The sequence below is a fragment of the Pagrus pagrus genome (assembly GCF_965226575.1).
Source record: "Pagrus pagrus genome assembly, chromosome: 1".
Lineage (NCBI taxonomy): Eukaryota > Metazoa > Chordata > Actinopteri > Spariformes > Sparidae > Pagrus > Pagrus pagrus.
This window is the reverse complement of record NC_140185.1, coordinates 14936849-14962124: the sequence shown is the minus strand read 5'-3', so window position 1 is coordinate 14962124 and position 25276 is coordinate 14936849. Positions and strand designations below refer to the sequence as shown.

General features: G+C 41.2%; 1 protein-coding gene across 4 annotated transcripts in view; it reads right to left on the bottom strand.

Annotated features, from left to right (window-relative positions):
* Positions 1–25276, bottom strand: part of lrp4 (low density lipoprotein receptor-related protein 4) — a 118585-nt gene that overhangs the window by 59626 nt on the left and 33683 nt on the right. For all 4 annotated transcript variants that reach the window (XM_084353127.1, XM_084353128.1, XM_084353129.1 and 1 more), the window contains exon 2: positions 3976–4122. In XM_084353127.1, coding sequence (XP_084209253.1) covers positions 3976–4122 — 147 coding nt within the window. The remainder of the gene's footprint in view (positions 1–3975; positions 4123–25276) is intronic.

Genomic DNA, 25276 nt, shown 5'->3' with positions numbered 1-25276 from the left:
CCTTTCGAGTAAGATAGAGTTCCTACAGTGACATTCACAACACCACATACTTCATCCTTTACTCAGAAAAAAAAAAAACACACACACACACATCTGTGCAAAGAGAATTCATGCATGATCCTCTCCACTCCCTCTTTGGTCTCTGTGCGGCAGTGAAACTTTATATAGGGGAACGCAAGCACAAGACACAAGCACACACGCTTACTCACAGTCACATCTGCACTACATAATTTCCACGTGATTCCCACATTGTAATTAGATCAGAAATTTACATAGATAGCTCCATAGGCACAATCGGCCACTTGGCCTCTGCTGCTACTCTGCTGAGACTCACACACATACACACACACACACACATTCCTCCAGGACAACTGTGATTTCTCGCAAATTTGTTAAATTGGTATAGACGATAAATACGTTAAAGATAAAACAAAGTCTAGATACCACAAACTACACTGCTTCAATTCTGCTGAAAAGAAGTATTCTTCTGTGTTTATCTGCGTGTATGTGTGTGTTCATTGTGATTCTACATTCTCATGGTCACACACTTTCGCCGTTCCTGCTGAATTGTGGAAACTGCTCTCTCGCTTTCTCTCTCCACTGTGCATTGAAACTGTGCCTCTGTAAAATTCAATTCTTGCCTGTGTCGTTAAAAACCATAAAATTTTACTCGTCGGTTTTTATGTTTTTAATTCAATCGGTATTATAGAAGCAGAGTCACGTGGGCCTCGACTCCCCTCAATGACACACAAAACACACACACATGTAAGCACACACCTCTCACTATAATCTGTATACCTTGGTCTTTGTGCCCTTCATCTACTTACCCACTTGTTTTTGTGTATTCTTGTTGATTTGAAAAGTAAAATTTAAAAATCCTATTATTCACTCTTGATTTTCAGTACAATGGCACTTCTATTGTTTGGTTTTTGTGTTCGAATGTGCTGTAGCATTATTTCGACCCTTGTTGGCTGGATTCAACAATTCATGTTGTATATTTATTCCTTATCTTGGCTGTAAATTCTCCTTGGCTAAATAAAGAAAACATGACTTTTATCCGTATTGATCACACACACAATTTCATTTCAAAAAGCAAACACACATGATACAAAGACAGCTCTTTTCCTGAGGAAATCGATCTTTGTGGCGAGTAGCTGGCAACTATTGAATTTTGACAGCTGGGAGATGATTGTAGACACTTTTCAATCAAAAGAATCGTTCAATTTTGAGAGGTGGCACCTTTCTCGACTGAAATACTTTGACCTGATCTTTGAAATTACATAGATGTTCATGCTGGTGTTCCCAACCATTTTGGTTTGTGGCCCCTTAAAAACAAATCGACTTCTTTTTGCAAGCCCTCATCACAGGCTGCGAAAACATAATGTGTCATTCAGACTTGTGTAAAGTGTCAAACGCGATTTTTCTTCTTCTTTCATAGATTGCTTCACTTCAAAGATTTCCAGAGACCTGAAGAGGTAAAAGCATCCATCCAAGCAGAAATAATAATGTAATTTTATTTTTTAAATATCAGATTATATATCCCTTTATCCATTTAATTATCTCGTCAGCCTTTAGATTCATCTTGAGATCCCTTCCTTAGTTTGTCCAACTTACAGTCCAAAACGCAAAGATATTTGTTTTATTAAATTGTAAATTAGAGAAAAACAAATCCTCACAGAGACCCAGAGAATGTTTGGCATTTTGTTTTGATAAATGCCCTCACTATCAACTATGTATCAGAATGGTCGGCATTTAATCGTTTGCTTACAGGTATACTTGTGCTCCAGGCTAATGAGGCACTAGGAGGACAGTACATTTCAGTGGGGAAAAAAACACCATAGGGTTATAGCTAAACCACTATACGGTTGGCCATTACAACAACATGAATCTCTGTCATATGAGCTCCGAAATTGACTGGAGGGAGTCCAAGAGAGTGAGGGTCTGACTCCAGAGCGCTGGAGCAGAGCATCGATCAGACAGTACTAATGGATTGGGAAGGTCCAGCTAGATGCTCTGATATCTGTCAGCTGCTTCCATGTGTCTCCTTAAATAAGAAACGTACCAACGATCGATGCGTCGCGATCAGACTCGCTGAACATTCAACTGGCCAGAGATCAATAACACTTAGCATCCCCTCTCCCAACCCTTAACTAGCTTAATGTGACAGAGGAAGACTGATGGGGAAAAAATATCACCACACACAAGCACGCACCACTAAAAGAGGCTTAGGAAGTGTCAAACAAAAGGGCAGCATCTGCTTCTCTGCTCTATGCACGAGCAGGAAAAAGCAAAACGAAGACCCTCGCATTGACATTTTCACATCAATACACAGAAGTGTAAAAGAGCAGCGGTGAAGATCTCCTCCACTTGACAAACTGACATGCTCGGCAGGAAAATACTCCTGTCTGGCTCTGCTGCCAAGACTTCCCTCTAGCCAAACGCCGCCTGGTGCCAAAAGTCACTCAAGCATTTTTCTGCACGGGGCATACACCACGCAGAGCGCCTCATTCTGCTGCTTCTGCATCAGAAATACTACCCCGCCTGGACCAGTGACCCATACACTGTTTCACTGGGTGATGATGGGATCCATATGGGCCCAATTATATTTTTTCTTACTGTTCTAGACTATTTATGCAGGAAAACTTTGCCTTAGCACACTTGTACCTTTCTAGAAAAAATCAGAAGTCATGCACTTACACAAATTCGCAGCAGGAAGCTGCCAAGCACAACCGGAGTCTTGGCTGAGTTGTGGGAGTTTAAGGCCCTGCTCAAGGGGACCATGATAATATTCAGTGGAGCATTGTTGATCTACAATTTACAAGCACACTAAAGTGTCAACTATGATTTTTAGAAATACAGCAAATCTTTAAAACCAAAATCACATTGGTGCAAATTAAATATCCACATCAAAATGTTTACAGTAACAAACATCATGGGCTGGGTATGCTCAGTTATCAGAAAATAGTTTAGTTAATAGTTAATACACTTTTTTATTCTCACATGGATAAGTCAGAACACGCTACACTAGCTCTGGTTTTTAAAAATGGCAGTCATAAGCAGTTTTAGTTAGTTAGTTTAGATAACCCTGCCCGCAGCCCCTGACATAAGCTGTTCTTTGTTCTAGACCAGCACAGTATTAGTGCCAACCAGTTTTTCTGGCCGGTAGCCAGTTCTTTGGCTGTCGAAACGCAAAGAACTGGTTTCAGGTTAGGAACTGGCTCCAAACTAGCACCTGAACCGCCTTGGTCAAAAAGCGGTGTAAGTGCTTAACAAGGACAATGGAACTTGTTTGAGGTTTTTTGAAGACATTTCACCCCACATCCAAAAGGCTTCTTCACTTCCAAGTGCCCACCAGTCCGTCAGAACTGTAGAAGCCTTCCAGGTGAGGGGTGAAACATCTTCAAGAACCTCAAGCAAGTACAGTTGCGTGGGTATCCAATCTTAATACTCTTTTGGTATTGACCCAATTTTGACAGCAACAAATTGTGAAGTACTGAAAGTTAATCTTAAAAGTCTGTTGAGATTTCTAATCTTTTACCTGTTGATCAGACCCTGTTTTAAGACCATCTTACTCCAACGAAAACTTGTACAGCTGTTTGTGTTTATGCATCATTTAGCATTTAAGAAGTTTAGATACTTCTATTAAATGGAAAAAACTTTTATTTTGGCCTCAATACCACTTTGATAACTACAGCTGCAGTTGGTCAGTAGGGTGAACTCACATGAAGCTTTTTGGTTTGTGAGATACTCACTGTGGATCTTAAATTTAACCCTCAAGTGTATTCATGTGATTCCTCCCATCAGTTATGTTCACTGTGGATCATCAGTACCAGATGCATCTTACATCAATGTTTGTTCAAGTTTCAAAGTCGACCCGGTCAGGGCCAATAAATCTTACATAGGGGAGTGAGATGGAAAGAAAGAGAAAAGGCAAGAGGGAGGAGGATGTTATGAAAAGAAAAATTGCAAACTCACTGCATCCATCCTCGTCGCTGTGGTCCCCACAGTCGTTATCTCCGTCACACTGCCACTGGGCCGGGATGCAGGTACACTCCCCAAACGCACTGACCGCACATGTGAAGTGGTTCCTCCCACACGAACACTCAGCACTGCCCTGAACTCCTGCACACAGAGAGGAAGAGAGGGTTAGAGCTAATCAGATATGTTCACCTTAACCTCGTTTCTTGTTTACTGGCATTGGTGATTCTGCCATTTAGTCTTTACTGAGGTGAAAGCGTGACACGTGCAGGTAGAGACATTTCAGCTGAAAAGCCACCAACCTGCCTCTGAATCCTGATTCAACCAACAACATTTAGCAGAGGAGAAGGAAAAGCTGGCTGAGAAGTAAAAAAAGGACTGTAACAAACATGAGAGATCTGTGATTTTGTGTTCTTCGGCCAAACCCATGAATCCAGCTGAATACTAGAACAATGACTTTTACCCATGTGACTTACCCATTGTTTTTTTGCTATGATAAAATCACCCTGCTTAACTACTCCCTATTTGTCCCTCTGTATGTGTCATTAAAAGTTTCAGAAAACTACAGCCAAGGAATGAAAAATCTGTTTGATTTATGCTGCAGCAGTAAATTTAAAATGCTGTCTGGGACTCAATGCAATGATCAAAACTAACTTTGATCCAATTTTCTGAATAACTGCCCACCATGAAAAGTTAGACAGGGGATTCAGAGGTGGTGTTGCTCATGTGAATAGTTGTTCTGCGGCAAGAAAAACAACAGGAGACAATCAGGTCATCGGTGCATGGGGCTAAGGTTTGGAGAATTCAAACAATCAGTACAGCAGAAGCATTGCAAGACTTGCATTTGATGAGGTGAAAGAATTTATGAAAGTTGCTGGTTCAATGTGATGGAAGATAAAGTAAAATAAGCTGACAGACTTGTGTATTATGCCTGTTGATGACTCAAGTCTAAAGGCGAGAAAACTCAAGTCAAGTCTGCATTCCTGTTATAGCAGGTCCCAAATGAAGTCTTAGGTTCTTGGGAGAAATTGCAAGTCCAATACCAATATTTCAGGTCTCTCAGTGCTCAATATTAAAAACTACAGAGCTTAAGAACAGCAGAACTGCAACAATTAGTCTGTTAATCAATTAGCAGATCGAAAGAAAATTAATCGCAATTGTTCTGAATACTGATCAATCATTTGAGATACCTTTTTGAGATGTCAAATATTTGCGGGTTTCAGTTTCTTAAATGTAGGGATCTGTTGCTCTTCTTCATATTGATATTAAATGAAGAGTCTTTAGGTTTTTCACTGTTGGTTGGACAAAATAAGTAATTTCAAGATGTTACTTTGGGTTATTGTGATGAACATTCTTATAGACTAAACGATAAATCTATTAATCCTGAAGATAATTAGCAGATAAATCAATAATGAAAATAATGGGTTAGTTGTAGTCATATTGAACTTTTCCATTTCAAAGCGGTGTAATCGTGTTTTAAGCAGCTGAGACAAGGTCGTCTTGAACATTCAAGCTGTTGGCCTACATGACGCTGTTTTTTTTTTTATTTCAAGTCAGAGATTTTACTTGGTTAAAGCTAGAAACTTTGCTTTTAAGTTTCAAGTCTTCAGGGAATAACATCTGAAGTATTAATTGTTGTGTCAGCGCTATAGCAGATGAGTGAGAAAATACCCCCCTCTGCCACATGTATAACGCTCAATAAGCCAGCGCAATATTTAGATGTTGCATTGATGAAAAGTGGTGAAAAGTTCAGTCCGTACACCAGGCTGCTTTAATCAGCTATGTTCATGTGCTGCTTTCTTTGTTTTAGGAGGATCAATATATTAGCAACATTCCTCTAGGCTGCCTTCTGCCATCCAGCTCCTCTGTCACTGCTCCAACAAGCTGTGTACTCTAAATTAAAGCTTAATACACTCCATACAGCTACACTAACAGACTTCAGAAACCTTGTGGCACAGCTGATCAATATGGTCTCCACATTTCAACATTTTTTTTAAATCAAAGAGAGCATTAAACACTCTTGATCTTATTGTGGATGGCTTTCATAAAATAAACTCTTCTGTCAGCACATAAACACGTGTTGCATAGGAAACAGGGAGAGATGATATGAGTATGACCATGACGACACAGCTGTACAGCCTCAGGTAGTTGAAGCTTCTCAAAGAGTGGAGGAGTTTTTTAGCTGAGCTCCTTGTGATAAGTTGGGACGAACCTCTTTTAAAAGCAAAACCAACTGATTTATTTAGTTTCCTAAAGGTTCTTTCTCAACCTCAAAAAACAGCTGATAATACACTGTTGTTGGACTGTTCAGTGATAAATGAGGTCTTGTGAGCTAAGAGTTGATAATTTTAGTCAACTATCTGACAGAAAACGATTCAGGTATCAAAAACGCAGTAAAAGTAAAATTAAAATACATTCCAAGCTATAACATTACCAGGTTTTTCCATTTAAGTTTTTGCTCGTCTGTAAACTGTTGAGATATGGTCTGTTCTTATTTGCTTGTCACTATGAATTCTTCATCACTGCCCTGGTGTGTAATTTTAAGTTTAAAGTCTACATCAGTAAAGGAAGTAATATCAAAATGCAACAGTAATGCAATTTAGATTTCCCATTCACTGGACTCGAGCACTGTGTCCAGTGGTAAGATTGATGATCTTCCATTAATGATTCAGAAGGCCAGTAGCCAAACACCAATTTTTAATTCTCTCCTTTGAGGCCCTCAGAGATTAATTTTGTAGTAAATTGTGAGAAAAAGAGCAAAGATTAGAGCTCAGTCTGGACATATTCAAAATAAAATTTGTGCTGTCCTGTCCTGTTATAGCCATCTACAAAATGAAGCAGGGCTTTGCTGCCCCAACCACAGACTCCCAGGCTACCTGGGCTTCTGTAAACAGCAGGACCTTACAACAACATCATAAGTCTGTGAGAGATGAGTCACTCTCTACTGCAACTCCACCCTATTTTGATTATTAAGAAAAAACAATGCATGACATGATCAAGAAATACATTTGCTGTTTTTTCTTTAGCCAGTTGCCCTTTGAAATGGTCGTTTTGCTTACCCTGTGAGCATATATGTACACAGACAAACATGGTATCCCAAAATACATCATCAAACACACGGACACATCATCTATACGTTTACTCTGCCCTGATTTCCCACCACAGCAGAGAAAAACACAGAGTCACCACATTTTCAGATGCATCACAGCAAAACGCATCCAGGAGAGAAAGTAAATTAAGGTTTCCCATTTTGCTCTCACTTTGAAGCCCATTAATGACCATCTGTGTGTGTGTATGTGTGTCTATTTTGCTGAAACTGGCCTGCCGCAACAAACCCAGAGTTTCTTGGAACGCACATGTGTGTGTGTGTGTGTGTGTGTGTGTGTGTGTGTGTGTGTGTGTGGTTCCTGGCCTCCTCACAAAGGCATCAGTCAACCCAGGAGGGCCTGGCAGAGAGAGCTCAGTAACCTTCAGATCCCTCCCACAGCACTAAATTAATGGCCTCTTTCTTTTCATTTCCCTCTTTCTCCTCATTCTTGTCTTTCCACCATCCCCTCTTCACACTTCCCCCTTCAACTGCCTCCCTTCTTTTCTCCTCTTCCCTGATTTTTTCCTCCCCCCCACCACCACCCCTCTCCTCATTTCCAGAACACTCCGCTAACGGGAAGGAAGCAGGGGTGGCGACATCCAAGTCTTCCTGTCAATAAAAGTCGCCTTTCTAATTTTCTTGCATGGTCTATAGTACCTGCCGTCCGCGAACCCCGGGGGCATGACAGTTTTCCCTCAGACAGACAGGCAGAACAATCACAGGCAGACAGGTACAGACTAAGGCCTGAAAATCCCCAACTAAGGCTAAGTCCTGATACTTCATAGTACAACATAGACAGCTTATACTGCAGTTTTGTGAGCTGTACTGGATTTGTAACTTTAAGCATATGCTTTATTCCGTGTGTGTCTGTGTGTGTGTGTGTGTGTGTGTGTGTGTGTGTGTGTGTGTGTGTGTGTGTGTGTGTGTGTGTGTGTGTGTGTGTGTGCGCGTGTGTGGTTTGCACGAGCTAAATTAGAGTCTTTGAGCTCGAGCAGAAGTTGTGTCAACATGAAGCCACATCACAGGCTGTGCATTTGTCAAACATGCTTTAAAAAGCAGAAGCCACTGGCTCCGACCAAATCCAAAGAGACTTACAGAGTTTAGTGGGAAACCATCACACACACTGTACTGCACCTGCATGTGTATGTACCAAGTCCAGAAACAGGGTTAGGCGATATGACAAAATACAGCACAAGATGTCAACCAGGGATTCGTCAATGGATAGAGATTTTGTGATACGCTTTATCCATAAATCCTTAAATGTTTCTAGTTGTTTTACACTATTGTGGGTTTCCACATGTGGGAATTCTTACTCAGATGTGAGAACGTAAAATTACTACATAGAAAGTTTTCATTGCCGAGTTCTCATGTGACTGTACTTTATTTTAACATGTTCAAATTTTAGTTCACATGTGAAAATAGCCAATCACTTGCAAAAATATTCAATCTAATGTGTAACTGTGATTTTCACATGTGAAATTTTTGAAAGGACAGTGCTGAAAAACAATAAGCAGGACTGTTATCTGTCTATCAAATGCTTCATCAAACTATTTTGCAGTTATGTACCTTTTCAAAACACAGGTTGCAAGTCAAATTTGAAAATAGGCATAATAAGATTTTATTCATATTGCTCAGCCAAGCTGGGAAACACAGAACAACCAAAATAAGTCAGCCAAGCTGATATTTCTGCTGATATAAGCTTATAGCAGATATATAGCATCTGTCTCCTTCTTGCTTGTTGAGGAACAAGAAACCGCAGTAAATATATTGAAGTAATATGTAAATATTAACAGTCTCTCAGGTACCCTTTAAAGTACGCAAAACTTTTAAAGCCGTCAGATCAGAAAAAATAACATTGTTAAATGTGTTAATGCCATCACACAAGGCAAACAACTTGCTTACTATCAGTATGTTCTGGGAGAGAAAATACAATGTTTCATTAGCCAATACTACGTGCCAATAAACTATGTAAACATTGGTTCATAGTCTTGTAACCGTGCCACCAAAAATAGTCACAACTACAACACGTGGATCAAGGAAACAAAAAGACCCTGATGGTGACTAATGAGACTGATAATGAGGAGAGAACAATCACCGCAGAGATTATTAGTTTTATTAAGAAAGTATGAATGTGTGTCAGAACCAACAGGCAGACTACGATCTCCTTTACCCTGAGAGCATGAAACTACTTTAGAAGTAAAGAGACAATCATCGCTACTCACTAGATTGTTATGTAAGGCTGCAGACAAGAACACACACACACACACACACACACACACACACACACACACACACACACACACACACACACACACACACACACACACACACACACACACACACACACACACACACACAATGCAGTAGCAGTCAGGCATGGAAGCCCAGTGCTTTCAAGAGCGCCCGCATAACAAGCCTCTGATGCATCAGCCAGATAACAGATCACATGCTGGGCTGTTTTGTAGAGACAGTGGATCACTTTGAACTGTAAGTGCAAGTTTAGCAACAATTCATCATTCAGTCTATTCAAGGATCTTTAAGTGGAGCACGTACAGTAGAAGCACCTGAGCTGTTAATTGCAGAATTTCTCTTAACTGCACAGAAAGCTGAGTGTGGAGGAAAGTAACAAACAAGAATCAGGGGAAAAGTGCCCCCCAAGAACAGGAGAAGTTTTCTGAACTTTCTTGATGTTATCATGCTTCTTTGGAAATGTGTGTATGGTCTGTTTGTTTGTTAAAGTGCCACAGGAACAGTCAGCGGCAGAAGCTTAGCACAGGTTATTCGAGGATATGTTGGTCTAAATCTAAGTACTTTTAGACTTTAACACAGTGAACTAATAAGATGCATGCGCTTACTGCAACTTGGGCAAATATTTAACATATAAAATTACAGCAAAAAAAAAATGCCATTCCTGTCTGTGCCTGTGATGGATTATAAGAGTAGGATGAGTCAGCGATATTATCCAAACCTATGAAAGATGGTAACATAGAGCCAGCCTAACAGTCAGCTCCTTTTATTCTGAAAGTGAAACAGATGCATGAAAATAAAAGTGAGGAGGAAGAAAAACCATAGAAAATACTTATTTATTTAGATTCAGATTGCATTCAAATTGTAGATCTTTACTTAATTCAGAAGAAAGTAGGTCATTAAAGAAGATGTACAGTCACCTTGTCAGTAGGTGCCACAACTCCAACTTGAGATAAAACATGTTGAGGAACAGCAAATCATCTCTCTTGAAACTACAGTGGAAATATGTTTCCTGGTATGTTTATAGATTTGACAGGTTGAAACTTTTTTTGTTGCACATAAATCGATAAAGTCGGCAAGTGATCTGAAGAGTTCATAACTACTGAGAACGAGGGAAAGCTCCCATTTCTTTACGATCACAGATGATACAGGCTGACATGTGGAACATGCTCTTCAGGCAGTGAGACAGACAGACAGACATCTAAACTCTCACTTCACCTGCTGCTGCCAGAGGCTGCTGTCTGAGCTGTGAGTCAGAAAGAACCTCCAGCAGAGAAAAAGAAAACAAAGACCACCAAAGATCCTCCACTGTTACTGCAGCCTGAAACTGTCCAAACAGACCTAGTGTGGAACAAGACAGGTGGTCCCCCCCAAAGGTAAACAGAGATGATCCCGCAAACCCATCCTGACACCACGCCTAAACCTGACCCACCTACAGCAGCAGCAGGCTACCAGAAGCCTGTGTCCACCAACCAAACCGACCCACAAACTGCCACGTCGTGGGAGCCTCAGATCTAACCAGGTGGCATTTAACCACTATTTCACCATTTCACAATTTGCTGTTGTTAAATAGTTAAATGAGGAGTGTGAAGAGTTGAGGAGAGAGTAATGGGGCCAAAACACACAATGGTAACCCAGCCACGTCGAGCGGGTGGCCACACGCTTTGAACGATGTCAAAAGGGCTGCCAGTTAATTAGGCGTGGACCTCCTTGGAGACTACCTGGAGGGTCGGAGTGGCGTCTTTCTTTCAGTGTGTGAGTGTACCGCTATAAAAAGTGATAAGCGGGAAATTGGGAGATAAAAATGAACCATATGACAATGCGAAGGGTAGGACAGGAGCATGGAGAGAATGAGTCGAGCCTTTTGTCCGTCCACTGTCTTCCTGCCACCCTTCCGCTGCTGGTGTCGAGCGGTAAAAGCGTCGCTTCAGGGAGACAGCTGTGTCTCAGCGTGTCAGCAACTGTTCAGCCCGAACTGCCCCAAACCAGCTGCATTCAGCTGCGCCGCACGGCGCCGCACAGCTCTGCACAATGAGAATGGACACAACTGGTGTCCCACCTCGCTGTCAGGCAACAATGTTCATCCTCCGTCACTTCTCGCCGTGCAAGACCGCTGACTGAACAGCATGCCTGACTGACCATGTATACAGGACGGCCGTTCACCTGTAATAACTGCCATTCAACATTCACACTGAACAGAGACGACTGCAACAATGATATGTCTTAATATTGAATATAATGCTGAGTGGTGCAAATACCGACCCAATTTAAGTGGCACACGACCATAAGAAGACAACATCTGTTTATAGGTCAAGACATCTTGAAGTGAGCAGGCAGATATGCCATTCTTGGTATCTTTTAGATGAAGTGTTACGGAATAGAATTAAATAAGAATACAGGTAATCACCAATATCAAGTCATTTAAAAGAAGGATATTTTTTTTTCAGTTGAGTTTATTATAAAGGGAACTGAATGACGAAACCAGCCAATTCTAGTGAGGAGCTGACTCCCAGGAAGACAGGAGGGGAAAATAACTTACCTAAAAGTCTATAGACCACACACATCCTGCCTTCTTCAGAATTATTTCAATGATAACCCTGAGAGTTAACAGGGCAAACTATAGCTTACTGACCTTTCTGAATCCATCTGCTGACTGCCACAAAGGTAATCAGCATCGAACAGTGGCTTCAGATTCTCAGTTTTTACAACTGAGAACAAATTTCTCAGTCAGTCAGTCTTTGAGGCCCAAGATCTTGTCATATGACACTACATGACATCTTATAAGTTGGCAAAAAAATGTTTTTTTTACTACTTTTTTTTGCAATTTATTTCCTTTGGTACCGAAAACACTTGTAGATGAAACTGAGTTTACTGGACACTTTAGGATTATGTCTAGCAGACATAAGGTAGACGTAAAAGTACAATTAAAACTAATTAGCTTGCGAGCAACACAAAATACAGCACTCTTTTAGAGGCCAATGCTTTAACACAGAATACTCAATCACGACATTTCATTTCTATTTTTGTGCTTTAATGTCCTACATTCCAAATTAAGACTGAAAGTTATATTGAGATGGACACTTCTCTCAAAGGCTTAAACACCATTTCAACTGTTCTGCTTCCTGTAACACTTGTGAGAATATAACAGACAAAGCAAATGAAGCATAACAGTAGTAGTAGTAGTGTTGAATTGGATTGACTCAATCATGACACAATATTCAAGATAATCTAGGTAAACAGATATATTAATAGACACAAACTGGGGTGGGCTTTATGCAAACAAAGCATGTGATCTTTGACTTATCAGTGTTAATTACAAAGAAAAACAAATCTAATTTTAATGTGATCGCCACTGATAGAGCAGACTGTGACATCTTCCATCTTCTATCTAGTCTGTCACAATCAGATTGGGTTGACATCGCAATGTGGAACGCTTCATAGATAAAGTTACAAAGAGAAAGCGTGACCACACAGCTAACAGCCTTAGACTCTAATTCTTACATAACAACACAAAGTTAAATTCAGTTCAAGTGATAGTGATAATTCAGCGTGCTCACTGTCAAACAGACAGATGCGTTTTATTCATTTGAAAATTTGTGAATGCATCACATCAGAAGTCAAAATCCGCAGCTTCAGCTTCACTGACAGCAGATGGTGGCGAGTTTCTTCTCAAACATTTTCTCTAACAGACTTTTATGAGAAAAACGAGTCTTGTGTGTTATGAGGTGTGGGAAGCTGTAATAAAGGGACAATTGAATTCTGTTTCTTCCTGCTCCAACCCAGAGGCAGTAAATTGCTGCCTCAAAGCACCTTATTGTGTTAGCAAAGCATTCTCTATTTACACATCAAGCAGACATGAAATAAAACCATCATTCATTTGGGGTTTTGTTTCTCTCCACATACAAAAGTCTAATATTCACTTTGCTTTTAGCTCTCAAAAAACAGCTATGGTTATTTGGCCGTTGTCCTTTCAAAATTAATCCGCCCGAACAGTTATTATGTCACCAGGGGCGTTTCTTCACACCGAACAGTTTTCTCTAATGTCCTCAGTCAGTGTTTACAGGGGTTTCACCAAATTTCCCGCAACTCATTACTAAGTTATCGGGTGCTGACAGTGGAATATTCTGCCAGCCTTGGATACTGCTGACAATGAAATACATCATCCAGACCATTTCCTCGATCTGTCCAAGGTAAGTGAAATGTTTTGTACTTTAGTTCAACTTTACAATACCACCACATTTTTGTTGACAAAACTCACGACATGTCTGCACACTCAGACATGTCCACAATTATCCTTTTTTTAAAAAAACTAAAACAGCCTAATAATGGCAACCATGCTACTACTGTGCAGATTGATAACAAACATTACTGGGAGTACAAAAATAATTCTACATGAACATTTAATATCCAGAAATCTGAATTATAAACTACTACCACTGACTACCCCAAAAACGAACTGGCCACATGTTCGCATCTTGACCAGACAAGGTCCAGCCATATACTAGGTATTAACCTAGTATTGTTTGCTGGTAAAGGCTGTGTGCTGCTAATGGGAACAAGGTTAATGAAGGCAGTGAAACTAACCACACAGTCAATGGTCCATAAACCAAAACAATGGCTAAAAAGAGCCATGAGCTACTTTCCTCAAATTTGCGGTCATAATTTACTTATATACTTTGCTATTATCGTAAAAAAAAAAAAAAAGAATTTCAATGAGAGACAAGGACAAGAGGGGAGACACTAGCCACTGTCTCCGAAGTCTCAAAAGCAGAGCAGAAATGATCCCTCGTAGGGAAGCTTTTCGACTTGTGGATACTGTTCTGTACGCTCATATCACATGCACTGCCCTGTTTTTTATGTGCACCGATTATATGGAAATTCCTTTTTTATCAGTCTTTTTCTTCTTTTTCAGTGCAGCTGAAAATACATCTGAATCATCTTCAGAACAAAACAAACAAAAAAAAATAACAACGAAGCATTCAAATACTGATTTGGATGTCGATTACCATCACCATGGCAACAGTGGAATCTACAAGGCTTTGAAGCATTCAGGTCAGCGCTAATAAAGAGGTGTTGATAAGTCTCAATGGGTTCATCACCCTACACATCCATCGTTGTATAAAATATTGATTGGCGGAGCTTTAATGATAGTATGCATCGTTTCCCAGCCTTCTGCTCCTTTTCATCTCCATATTTCTCTCAGTTACAACATATGGAAGCTCTTAAGCTGCTCCAACATTCGAAGAACACATTCACTGAATTCCCTGCGGTTATGATGGCTCAGTGTTATGCCGACTTGGCTTCAAGATGCCAAACAGCTCATCGTCCCTGCCCGTTCCCTCTCTCCCGTCGGCTCATCTGCACCTACTAATTTGCCCGCCGTAGGTTAAGCTGCCCTGATGCGGCAAGCTGGTAACCACAGCAGCACATGTTGAGCCATGCTGAGGAAAAAAACAAAAAACACAAGTGTGGAGAAACAACATGTATGAGCAGATGCACATATGTACCACTTTTCAACCGGATGGAGATTCTTAAATCGCTTAAAATATCTGGTTCGCGGCTGAAGTGTGTAAACAAAGCACCAGACAAACAAGTTAAGAGCTGATGCCAAATCTCCAAAGCATTGGTAAAAAATCTTCCTGGACAGGCCTGTCATCAAGAGCTCATCCCTCTGGTTGGCACACACTCTCTCTCTCTATGTCTCTCACACACACACACACACACAGGAGTGTTTGAAATGTACAGCAGTTGGTTGGCAGCAGGGTTCTTTTCACGCCTGCTCATCTCAGACTTTCATTAAAACTCCAGTCTTATCACACTGCAGCGCTCAATCACTTTCTTGTGACGTAACTCAGCAGTAGGGGATGTGTGTGTGTGTGTGTGCGCCGTTAGCTTGCCTTTGAGGCCAGACCATGTTAACACTCTGCAGATCTGACCGGAGTCTTCATTACAGACCCACATTTCAGCGTGTTCATCTTGTGTAGTACTTCGTTCTTGCAAATAACGCCAGGCCTGTACACACACACACACACACACACACACACACACACACACACACACACACACACACACAAAACCAACCACACACTCAAAGACACGTTCAGCCAAGTCATTGCCTATTAACTAAGTGCGACCCAGAAGCATGTGGGAGGATACTGTCCTTTATTCCCTTGAAATGAGCGAAAACAACATAATTACACGCTTAGTGATATATCATCGTCCTGCTGCTGAGGGTTAAAAATAAATGCCTCTGAGATCAAACGAAGGGGGGGGAATGAAAGGCTGGTGCCGCTACGGAGCTGTATACAGTACATGCACACGCACACACGCACAGTGCCATCATCCGTGGACGGCCAGCAGTGTTTCTGAAGTCAGTTCAAAGATAACACTGACTTGGCCAGGGATGAGTGGATGGCTGCTGGACAGGCATGTGGGCTGGCACTCGGTGGAGGGGGCGGGGGTGGCGGGGGGTACATTTACATGTCAGTTTGAAAATAAAAACAGACAGAAAGGGGGGAGAAATATCTGTACAGAGAAAAGAAATAACTAAGTGTTTAAGTATATTTTTCACGTTAATTTACTTCAAACAAGTGAAAATATCTGTCAGCATCTTGAGATAATCCAACATAATCCCCCAAATCTCATTTTCTCTGGGCAAAATGTCAAGATCTCAAAGTACAACATAACAAGGATGCACTCAGTTGAGTGAAAGAGTGAAAACCTCCACCAATACTGAACAACCCTGCCACTTGCAAAGCTGCAGCCACCAGAAATGTCATATCTGTTTATCGTTTAGCTTCCATGTTTATGATTAAATGAGTAACAATCGGTTAATGCGTCACCATTCTTATCAATACACAAAATATATCATACAACCCATAATCAAAAAGTTAGGACGCCATTTAAAACATAAATAAAACCAAATGTGATAATTTGCAAATCCTTTTTGACATGTACTCAATTGAAAATGGTAAAAAAAAAAAAAAAACACCCCAAAAAAACAATGTATTTAATGTTTTAACCTCATCAACTTGATTATTTATTTATTTATGTATTTATAGCGGAAAGACAATGAGATGAGATGAGATGAGATGAGAGAACTTGATTATTTTTGGTAATTATGTAATTGTAACTGTAATAATTGTTTTTTTTTTACTACATTGTACTATGTGCTAAATTAGATGCATTTGTACAGAATACTTTATACAAATGTTGCCATCTGGTGATTTGTATCGGAGTTAGCTTAGAGCGCTCTTTCATTTGCTAAAGCAATAATGCAAATCCTAAAGTCTAATGACTTGATCTTTGGGCCAACGAAAACCCAGCTGTACGCTACAAGTAAACTGGTATATCCTGGGAAAAGTAAAGATTTTTCTCCAGCTTGACAGACAGCTTTTAAACCTGATGAAGTCAGTGTTTGTGCAACTGTATCTTGCTGTGTCTGTTACGCTGTCTGGTCACAGGGCCATTAAAGGGTTATGGAGGGAGAGGGGCGAGTGTGTCGTACTACGTTTCACTTTCCACTACTGTCAGCCTTTTGTGATGACTCTGGCCTCCACACACTGTACTTATGTGGCTTTGGGACTCACTGTGTGTGTGTGCGTGTGTGTGCGCGCGCGCACACTGTATACAGTATGTGAATGAGGGAAGGACTCTATATTATGATCAAAGAGAAAACACATACAAAATCCATCAAGACCACTTCCATTTACTCCGTTTTCTGTGTTGGACAGGGGTTTTAAGGGTTTTATGACCTAATGGGAAACTGGATGGCTACTTTTCCACACAGATGACACACGTCTGAAAAGGGACTAACTCAGATGCTGATGATGAAGCTGTTGTACAGGATGAAGGCTTCACATGGGGGGGATGGTGGAGCAAGTGCAAGGCAGATGACCAGCTGTAGGTCTGACTGTCATAAGGCTGTGTGGGAGGACTCGTGTGGTGTTTTTATGAAGCGTGGGTGGGAAAGCAAGTGTTCTGCATAGAGTCAGAGAGAAGGGGTGATAAGGGCAAAGAGAGAGGGAGACTGAAAGTTTGGTCTATTTGTTTAACAGCTGCTGAGGCAGCAGTGTGAACGTCACGCCGCTGAGATGAAAGGGATGCTATTGGGAATCAAAGACAATTTTGACCTCAATACTTTTTTAAGACTAAATGAAATATTTCTCTAGCACAGATTATCAAAATGCCTGGCTAAATTCATAGCCTTGTTGACTTATTTTATCAATTTGTAGCTCCAAATTTAAATCAAGGTTTTGCCAATTTGAGGCTGCTTCTTGTGTTGGAACAACTTTTAACATTCGAGATCTTTAGCTGCTTTTTTTAAATGAACAAAAGCTGGAATAAGACATTCATTGTTGTTTCTTATATGTCTAAAGTTCAATGGGCATCACTGCAGATTTACAGTAGAATGTGAGATTTTTGGCATTTCAGTTCAAATACGTATTGGCTTTGGTATGAATAGGTGTGTGTGTGTGTGTGTGTGTGTGTGTGTGTGTGTGTGTGTGTGTGTGAGTGAGGCCTGGCAGTGTAAACACAGAGGAGCTCTGAGCTCTGCCCTATGGCTGTGAACACTAGACTTGCTGGGTAATGTGCTGAGTGAGCACTTGGTGTCCAAGCTTTCTCTAATCCACAGATTGTCTCTTTGGCCAGCTGACCCCCCTCTCACACACACATACACACACACACACACACACACACACACACACACACACACACACACACACACACACACACACACACACACACACACACACACACACACACACACACACACACAACTCCCCACCATCACCACTTTAACCCCTCAAATCCCCCAACAGGGGCCTCCATCAGGGATACATGGTTCAGAGCTTCAGCTGAGCCCAGAGCTCAGTGCTCCTTCCAGGGAAAAGTTGGGTTTCCACTTGGGGTCTAATGCTCAGTTGGATTATGCAATATCAATTCTTAAAATCCATCTTTCAATCAGAACTTTTCTAGGTTAAGACAATAGTTCTCAACCCAGACCTAGTTACTCACAGAGTGGCTTTTTTTTCCAACTGCCCTGCTCTGCCTAAACCCGATTAGATAAAGTAGACACTCTCAGTCTGAAATTCTTTAGGTTTTAAACTGTCTGAGAAAACAAGCAGTTTGAAGACAACACCTTGGACTTGGTATTTTTCACCCTATTCTGCCAATAGGATCTGGAGATCATCCCCAACCTAAGAGCACAATGTTCATGTTTCATGCATTACTTTTCAAAGCCAAACCTCAATTAGTGGAAAAATAAGAATCCTACATCTACGCAATGGGATGCAAACCTCAAAAATGTCCACTAAACCCAAACTAAATGACCCAATTCCACTGCAAACATCTATTGTTCTGTGGAGGCAAATCAAAACCATGTTTCTTGGTTGTAAAAGCAGCGGACCTCACTCAGCTCAAATTAAAGTAGCTGATCCAATGGGAATGTTAACAGCACTGTGCTTGAACCAGAGTCCAGGTAGAATAAAATAGCAGAATAACTGAAACAGAGAGAGGTGCACAGAGAGTGAATTGGCTGTCTACTGGAGTCTGAAATCAGTCTGTGTGTGTGGGATAGCTTTAGTATTACCAGCAGGACGTCTCTGCAGCACACAAGCACTTCTGGTGAAGTTTTAGATTTTCCTCTCTCTCTCTCTCTGTGTAACTAGTGTCTGGATCAAGTCCAGTCCAGTGGAGTCAGTCTGTAAGTGCTACACGAGCTGCATGTCTGAGCCAAAACTCCCAGCCTGGACCCTCCCTGCAACAGAAACCCCACCAGAGATCAGTACCCCTCCCTGCGAAGTATCGATCGCTTGCTCTGAGTCTGCACGCTGACAGACTGAAATCCAAATCAAATTAAATCATACAAATCAAACTAAGACCTCTGTGGTCTACAGGAGAAAATGCAGTTAACCAGGATTGATAGCAGAATAACTTTTACAAAAACCTTCCTCTCTAACAGCCTGGATGTCGTTGGTTTTGGTTTTACAACAGTTCCATTCAGTTTGGGATGCATGATGCTGGTAAGAATGCTGATCCAACACACTTCAATCATTAGTAATGAACAGAGGTGTTCAGTGCAACTGAATAAAAACACACCAGCTTATCAGTGTCAGTGTTAAAATATCAAGGTTTTTTTCATTGAAGCTTGGGCTGCACAATTAATTGAAATATCATCAACGCTGCAATATGTTCAAGTGCAACATCAAAATTGCAGAAGCTGCAAAACAGTATTATGAAGAAGTACTGTAGTGCTGCAGAGTTGTCCTGGCCTACAAATCTTGTTTTCCAAATGTAAGAAAACATGTTTGTTTAGTATAGACCCCAACTAATGTCACATCATCATTATTTAAGTTTTTTCAGGGAAATTGAAAATTGTGATGCAATAAAATGATCCTTCCCACCAATTGTTAATCGCAGTCGTAAAATCTGTCAAAATTAAAGGCAATATGAAATTTTTAAACCATTTTGTTCAGCCTTCAGTGGAGGTTTGTTAACTAGTGACAAAACCCTGCCACTTTCCATGAGTGCCCCATATACCTGTATGCAACTTAATGGATGTTTAGATGCACAAGCAGGATTACAACTTGGGTTACTTAAAGTGTGTCCATAACATAACATCGATACAGGGTAAGTAGTGAAAAGTAATTAAAAAATAATACCAATACATGTACTGTACATACACATTTTAAAAGCACTGGTATCAGATTGCTACTTGGTTCAGTACAGTTGTAGTCTCGATAAAGAAAAAAAAAAGGCATCGGTACATCTCCATCACATTCTGCATCACCAAATGCACAAATCACATCGCACCCTTATGTACACAATGTATTGTGCCATTGTACACATATCAGAACACCTGAATCAATTACAAAATGTATAAATCTATACAAACACTCATCTGAGTTTTGTAAAACACAAAAATTTGAACAAGAGCACATCCAGCATTCCTAGAGGCCTCATGGCAGCACTGGACGCCAGATCAGTATTAGCAGCTCCATTTGGTCCATGTCTGCGAATGTGAACTCACAGTGAAGGGATAAGTGTAATAAGAGGAGATTATTCCATGCGGGCGAGCTGTAACTCATTTTATGGGCTTTGACTGGATGAGGAGAGCAGGCACTGAGGTCCAGCTCTAATATCCAGTTATAAACTGCCGCAGCATGAAGGGCTCCGCTCCGCAGCTCTCACCCCCTCCATGTTGGCACCAGACACTCTATGATGTTAACATTTGGGATCTGGGGCAAAAACTGGGCTTGTAAATTTTGGATCTCAGAGTAAGGCTTTGCCAGTTTCAGTATATTGACCTCTCTGTTTTCTGCATCAGCCAGCCATTGAAATGAGCTGCTAAATATGAGGAGGGCTCAAACAAACACTCACATGCACGTGCAGACTCGCACACACACAAAAACTTTCCATGCTCGTACAAATTGTCTGACACTATCTGGCAGTCAATGGCTTTGAGTCGTCCAATTTAACAACCAAACTGGTCAAGAAACATCAGAATAGATGTTGAGATTGATAGTCGACCAATAATGGGATTACAATATATTGGCCAATGAACTGATTGCTCATGTTGAGATATTTCACAGTTATCAATAAACCTTTGTTCTCAAAGACAGTAGCAATAGTATACATCTGTTGTCTGATTCCACATTTTTTTTTAGACAAAACTTCTTCAGTAAACTTAAAGCATAAAAACACAATTTGTATAACATCCATGTGCAGTTTTGTTATGCTAATCTAAGATCATCATACACACTCATGTTTTTGTGGTAAGTCAATATCAACCAATAAGATCATCAGAGATATATATTGTATATCAGTCAGGCTCAGTCCATGCTGGGAATCCAAGTCCATATTTTCATTCAGTTTTCTCACAAAACAGTCCGCCTCAATTATTGTTCAGTTCTGTAAAATATCAGCGCACATGCAGATATCAAGCCCTCTTATTCTCATTAAGAAAAAACTATTCAATTTCTGTTTTTTTACAGTGTCAAAAAAGCTCCAGTAGGTTTCTATATCAGTGTTTACATTCCTGTCACTCAAAAAAAAGTTACCTAATGTCACTGTCAATCTCCTTATCTGGGGCATCTTTATAAGCTGAAAAAGCAACATCTCCAAAGCAGGATATGACGCTGTCAAGTTGATCTTAGAAATGCCCATTTACATATTAAACAATCTGTGAAACAAACACAGGAATGTAAACTAGACATGAGTTGTAAAGAATGATTTAAACGGGTGCTATAGATCAAAAATGTATTGATATGTTACTCAAGAATGTTCTAAATTAATTTCTCTGGAAGTAATAAAAATTTGATTAATTTTTTATCCATTTCCTCAATAAGAATACATGCACATCTTGAAGTTATAAAACTTCATAAGACAAACACACCCTGGTCCCCGTAGGACAACAAAACCCCGGAGCATTCCAGAGGAGGTGGGAGTGGAGAGTTTGGAGGGCGGTGGGGGTGGAGGGATGTTAAATTGGTGACTTGGAAGGCAGAGGCTTTCCAGAAGCGAAGCGGACAACCTGTGGTTGGGGTTGAATTCTTTCCCTCTCTGGCTCCTTTTAGAAAAAGAGGAGAAAACGGCAAACACAGACCCCTCCATTCAGAGTAATTTATCCCTATGGCTAGGCCTTCTTTACCGGCAGCAATAGCCCCCTTCCGGGGCTGCCCAGCAGGATGCCTGCGAGTGGCGTGTGAAACTCTCCTGTCTCCTTCAGCTCAAAAGGGAAGGATGAACAATGGCCCTCGCCAGGCGCTGGCTCTGAACAATCCCTCTCTCCGCTTCGCTCTCTGCCTTACTTTCCCCAGTCTCTAAAAGCAACCACAAGCTATTCCCGCAAAACCCACATTCTTTTATGCATCCAATATCGTCCGTCAGCAGCCATTTCCTTCAAGATAAACTGTTTTCTCTCATGCCTTCCTCTTCCTTCTCCCTTCTCTCTTACCTCAAAATCTCCTCTTGGTTTCCCATCCATTGCTCTTTGCCTCAAATCTTCTCGTCTTCCTTTCTGGTAACACTAAGACAAACACTTCAAATCAAGGCGAAGGGGAGCATGAAGCACCCCACATTTTTCTGGGTTCTCAGGACCCCGTTTGACCCTCCCATTGCCCCACTCATCAAAACATGGGTGACTCATCCTCCATCATCATGTCTCACCCAAACCATCTTTTGATTTTTGAAAAAGGCCTGCTGTATCTTTCCTTCTGCCTGAAGGGACTTGGACCAAACTTGTAGAATGGATGAACAAAGCAATTATTGGTCTGATTAATAGCATATTTGTTAGGGACAAAATTACAACTGACTGTGATTTCTACAACACATGGAACTCAACAGTGAAAACAATGAAAATGAGTGTGGACAGCAAGACAGCTTTGTGCCATTAGAATAAACACCATAGCGCGTCTTTTTCCCCAGGCAGAGGATGTTAGAGAGCAAGCTGGGCTCCATCGGAATATGTGGCTCATCAGTTCGCATGGCGACTCTCCATCTGGTTCAGGCTGAGAAACAGGCAAAGTACATGTCAGCCCGATCAATCAATAACAAAAAACACTGTTTCTGCACTCCTCTGTGGGAGTCAGAGTTGGGGGGAAGAAATGTGGACAGTTTCCCCACAGAAGGAGCCTCAGCAACAATCTACACAGCTCTTGCGGGAAGCCATTTTCCCCCCAGCACTCAACCATTCACCAGTGGCTCCTACAGAGCTATTGAGCATTCACCAGGCACCTCCACATCCCCGACAAGCGCAACAAAAAGCATTTTAAAGCAACACTCCCTGCAGTTCCCACACTATTTCACCTGTCAAATGCTTACAAAACAGTCGAGGAAGGCCAAATGCTCCTCAGGGGCGCCACAGCACACCTCTTGCCAGCCTCGGCCCCACTAAAGACGTTGTTATTCCTCTTAAAGAAAGAATACACTATAAATCTTTCCCACCTACTATCATGAGCAACTATTCTGAGCCTCAAGGCCCAGACAGGACCTTCCACCTTGACAAGCATCACCTAAAGTAGAGTCAGGAAACGCGAAAAAAGTGTTTCCTCACAGAGCCAGACTCCCAAAGCGAGAGGATGAGTCATCTGGGAATGATGCTCAAGAAATCAATACAAGCCAATTGTCTGTTTGAGGAAGGAGACAACAGAAAAGGCAAAGAAAGGGCAGTGCCGGAGATCTGTTGTGCTGTAGGAAATTACAGGCTGCTGCAGAGTCAGAACCTTGTCCGGCGGATAACTCATTCGAGTAAACTAGAAAGATGCCGGGGTCTCGTATGGCTTCATTGGAGGTCTGAAGAAGAGTTAGACCAACTCCCTGGGTCAATCATTTACTGATATTTTCATTCTGAATTCAGAGGAACACAGCTCTGCACACTAGGGGTGTGAACATCTATTGCACGCCTGTCCGTCCTGGGAGAGGGATCCCTCCTCTGTGGCTCTTCCTGAGGTTTCTTCCTTTTGGGGCAAGTTTTGCCTCACTCGAATCGAGGGTCGAAGGACAGAGGGTGTCGTCTCTGTACAGATTGTAAAGCCCTCTGAGGCAAACTGTGATTTGTGAATTTGGGCTATACAAATAAAATTTGATTTGATTTGATTTGAAGATACAGACAGCTCACAGTTTAACCTTAAAGTTGGTATGAATATAAGCAGTGATGGTGCAAAAGTCTTTTCGAACTCAAGTTTAACTGTGCACCTTGTTCCATATAGATACGGTTGCAATTTACAGGCAGCAGTTATTTGCTTAGCATTTAATCCAGCCATCTTTCTTACAATGTATAGAAATAAAAAATAATACTACAGTTTTGGAGTCATTCCAAAACTAGTATTTATTGGAACATTTTCAGCAACTCAAAGTCTTACAGTAAGTCATGTACACACAATACATCCCTAAGAAAAGAAGGAACACACTTGACTGATGTTAGACAATAAGGTGACAAAAGGTGCAGCCCTTTATCTTATTTAATGACAGGCTTTTATCTCCCTGAATTAGAGACAAGTGCTCGGTGAATTTGCAGCTCTCCGACTCATTTTAAGAGGCAAAGCAAAACTCCCACTAAACATACTTTTTTTCAGTTTTCCGCTGTGTGTGTAGGATGGAGAGGTACAGCTTCACTTAGGCTAATTATAGGCCGTCTCTAACTGGTTTTGTTGCTATGGTGCACATAATCCATTATCTGCGTACCAGGGATGTCAAAATCTAAAACTGTCTGTGAGTACACTTTCTGTACAAAGAGTAGCAATTCAGCATAAAAACAAATAAAAACTAGACAGGTTTACACAGGTTTTGAGGTTTTAGTTAACGTAGCTCTAAAATAAGGCAGCTGCCAGTGAGTGCTACAGCAGCCTGGGTTTACTCCGGAGGAGAAGTAAAACATGACAGAAAGCTTTTTACACGTCGGCAAGTAGAAATGACAGCAGCCCTCTCTGCTGCCCTAATAAACCTCCAGTTTAAATAGACGGCGCAAATATTTGCTCCGTCAGTCTGAGGTTCTTAATATGCCGCAGCCTTCAGATCGCGTTGGGCTGAAGATGTAGTTATGTTTCCCCTCTGGCTGGAAAATAATCATGCTCCGGTGTTACGACAACTGTTAATGGATCATCAACAGCCATAAGGAGGTGACAGCACAACCATCCTCATCAAAATTTCATTTGTAGAAGCTGCAATCATCGAAATAACAACATCTTATTCTCCGAGTTCAGCTCCCTACCTTGATCAACAATAAAAGCTAAAACAATCAAAGCAGTGTGTGCTCGTGTGTGTTTCAGTCCCAAGCTGCTGTCTGTTGGTTAATATCTGCCTGGGATGATGCGACTGTTCCTGTTTTAGACCCTCATAAAAGGAAAATCAGGATGTAACTCAATAAACGTTAATTTGGCCTGAGGCATTTCAGAATATGAAGACATCAATCTTAATGTGGCCCCCTCCCCGTCAGCTTGTGACAGCCGCTTCAGCTGATCA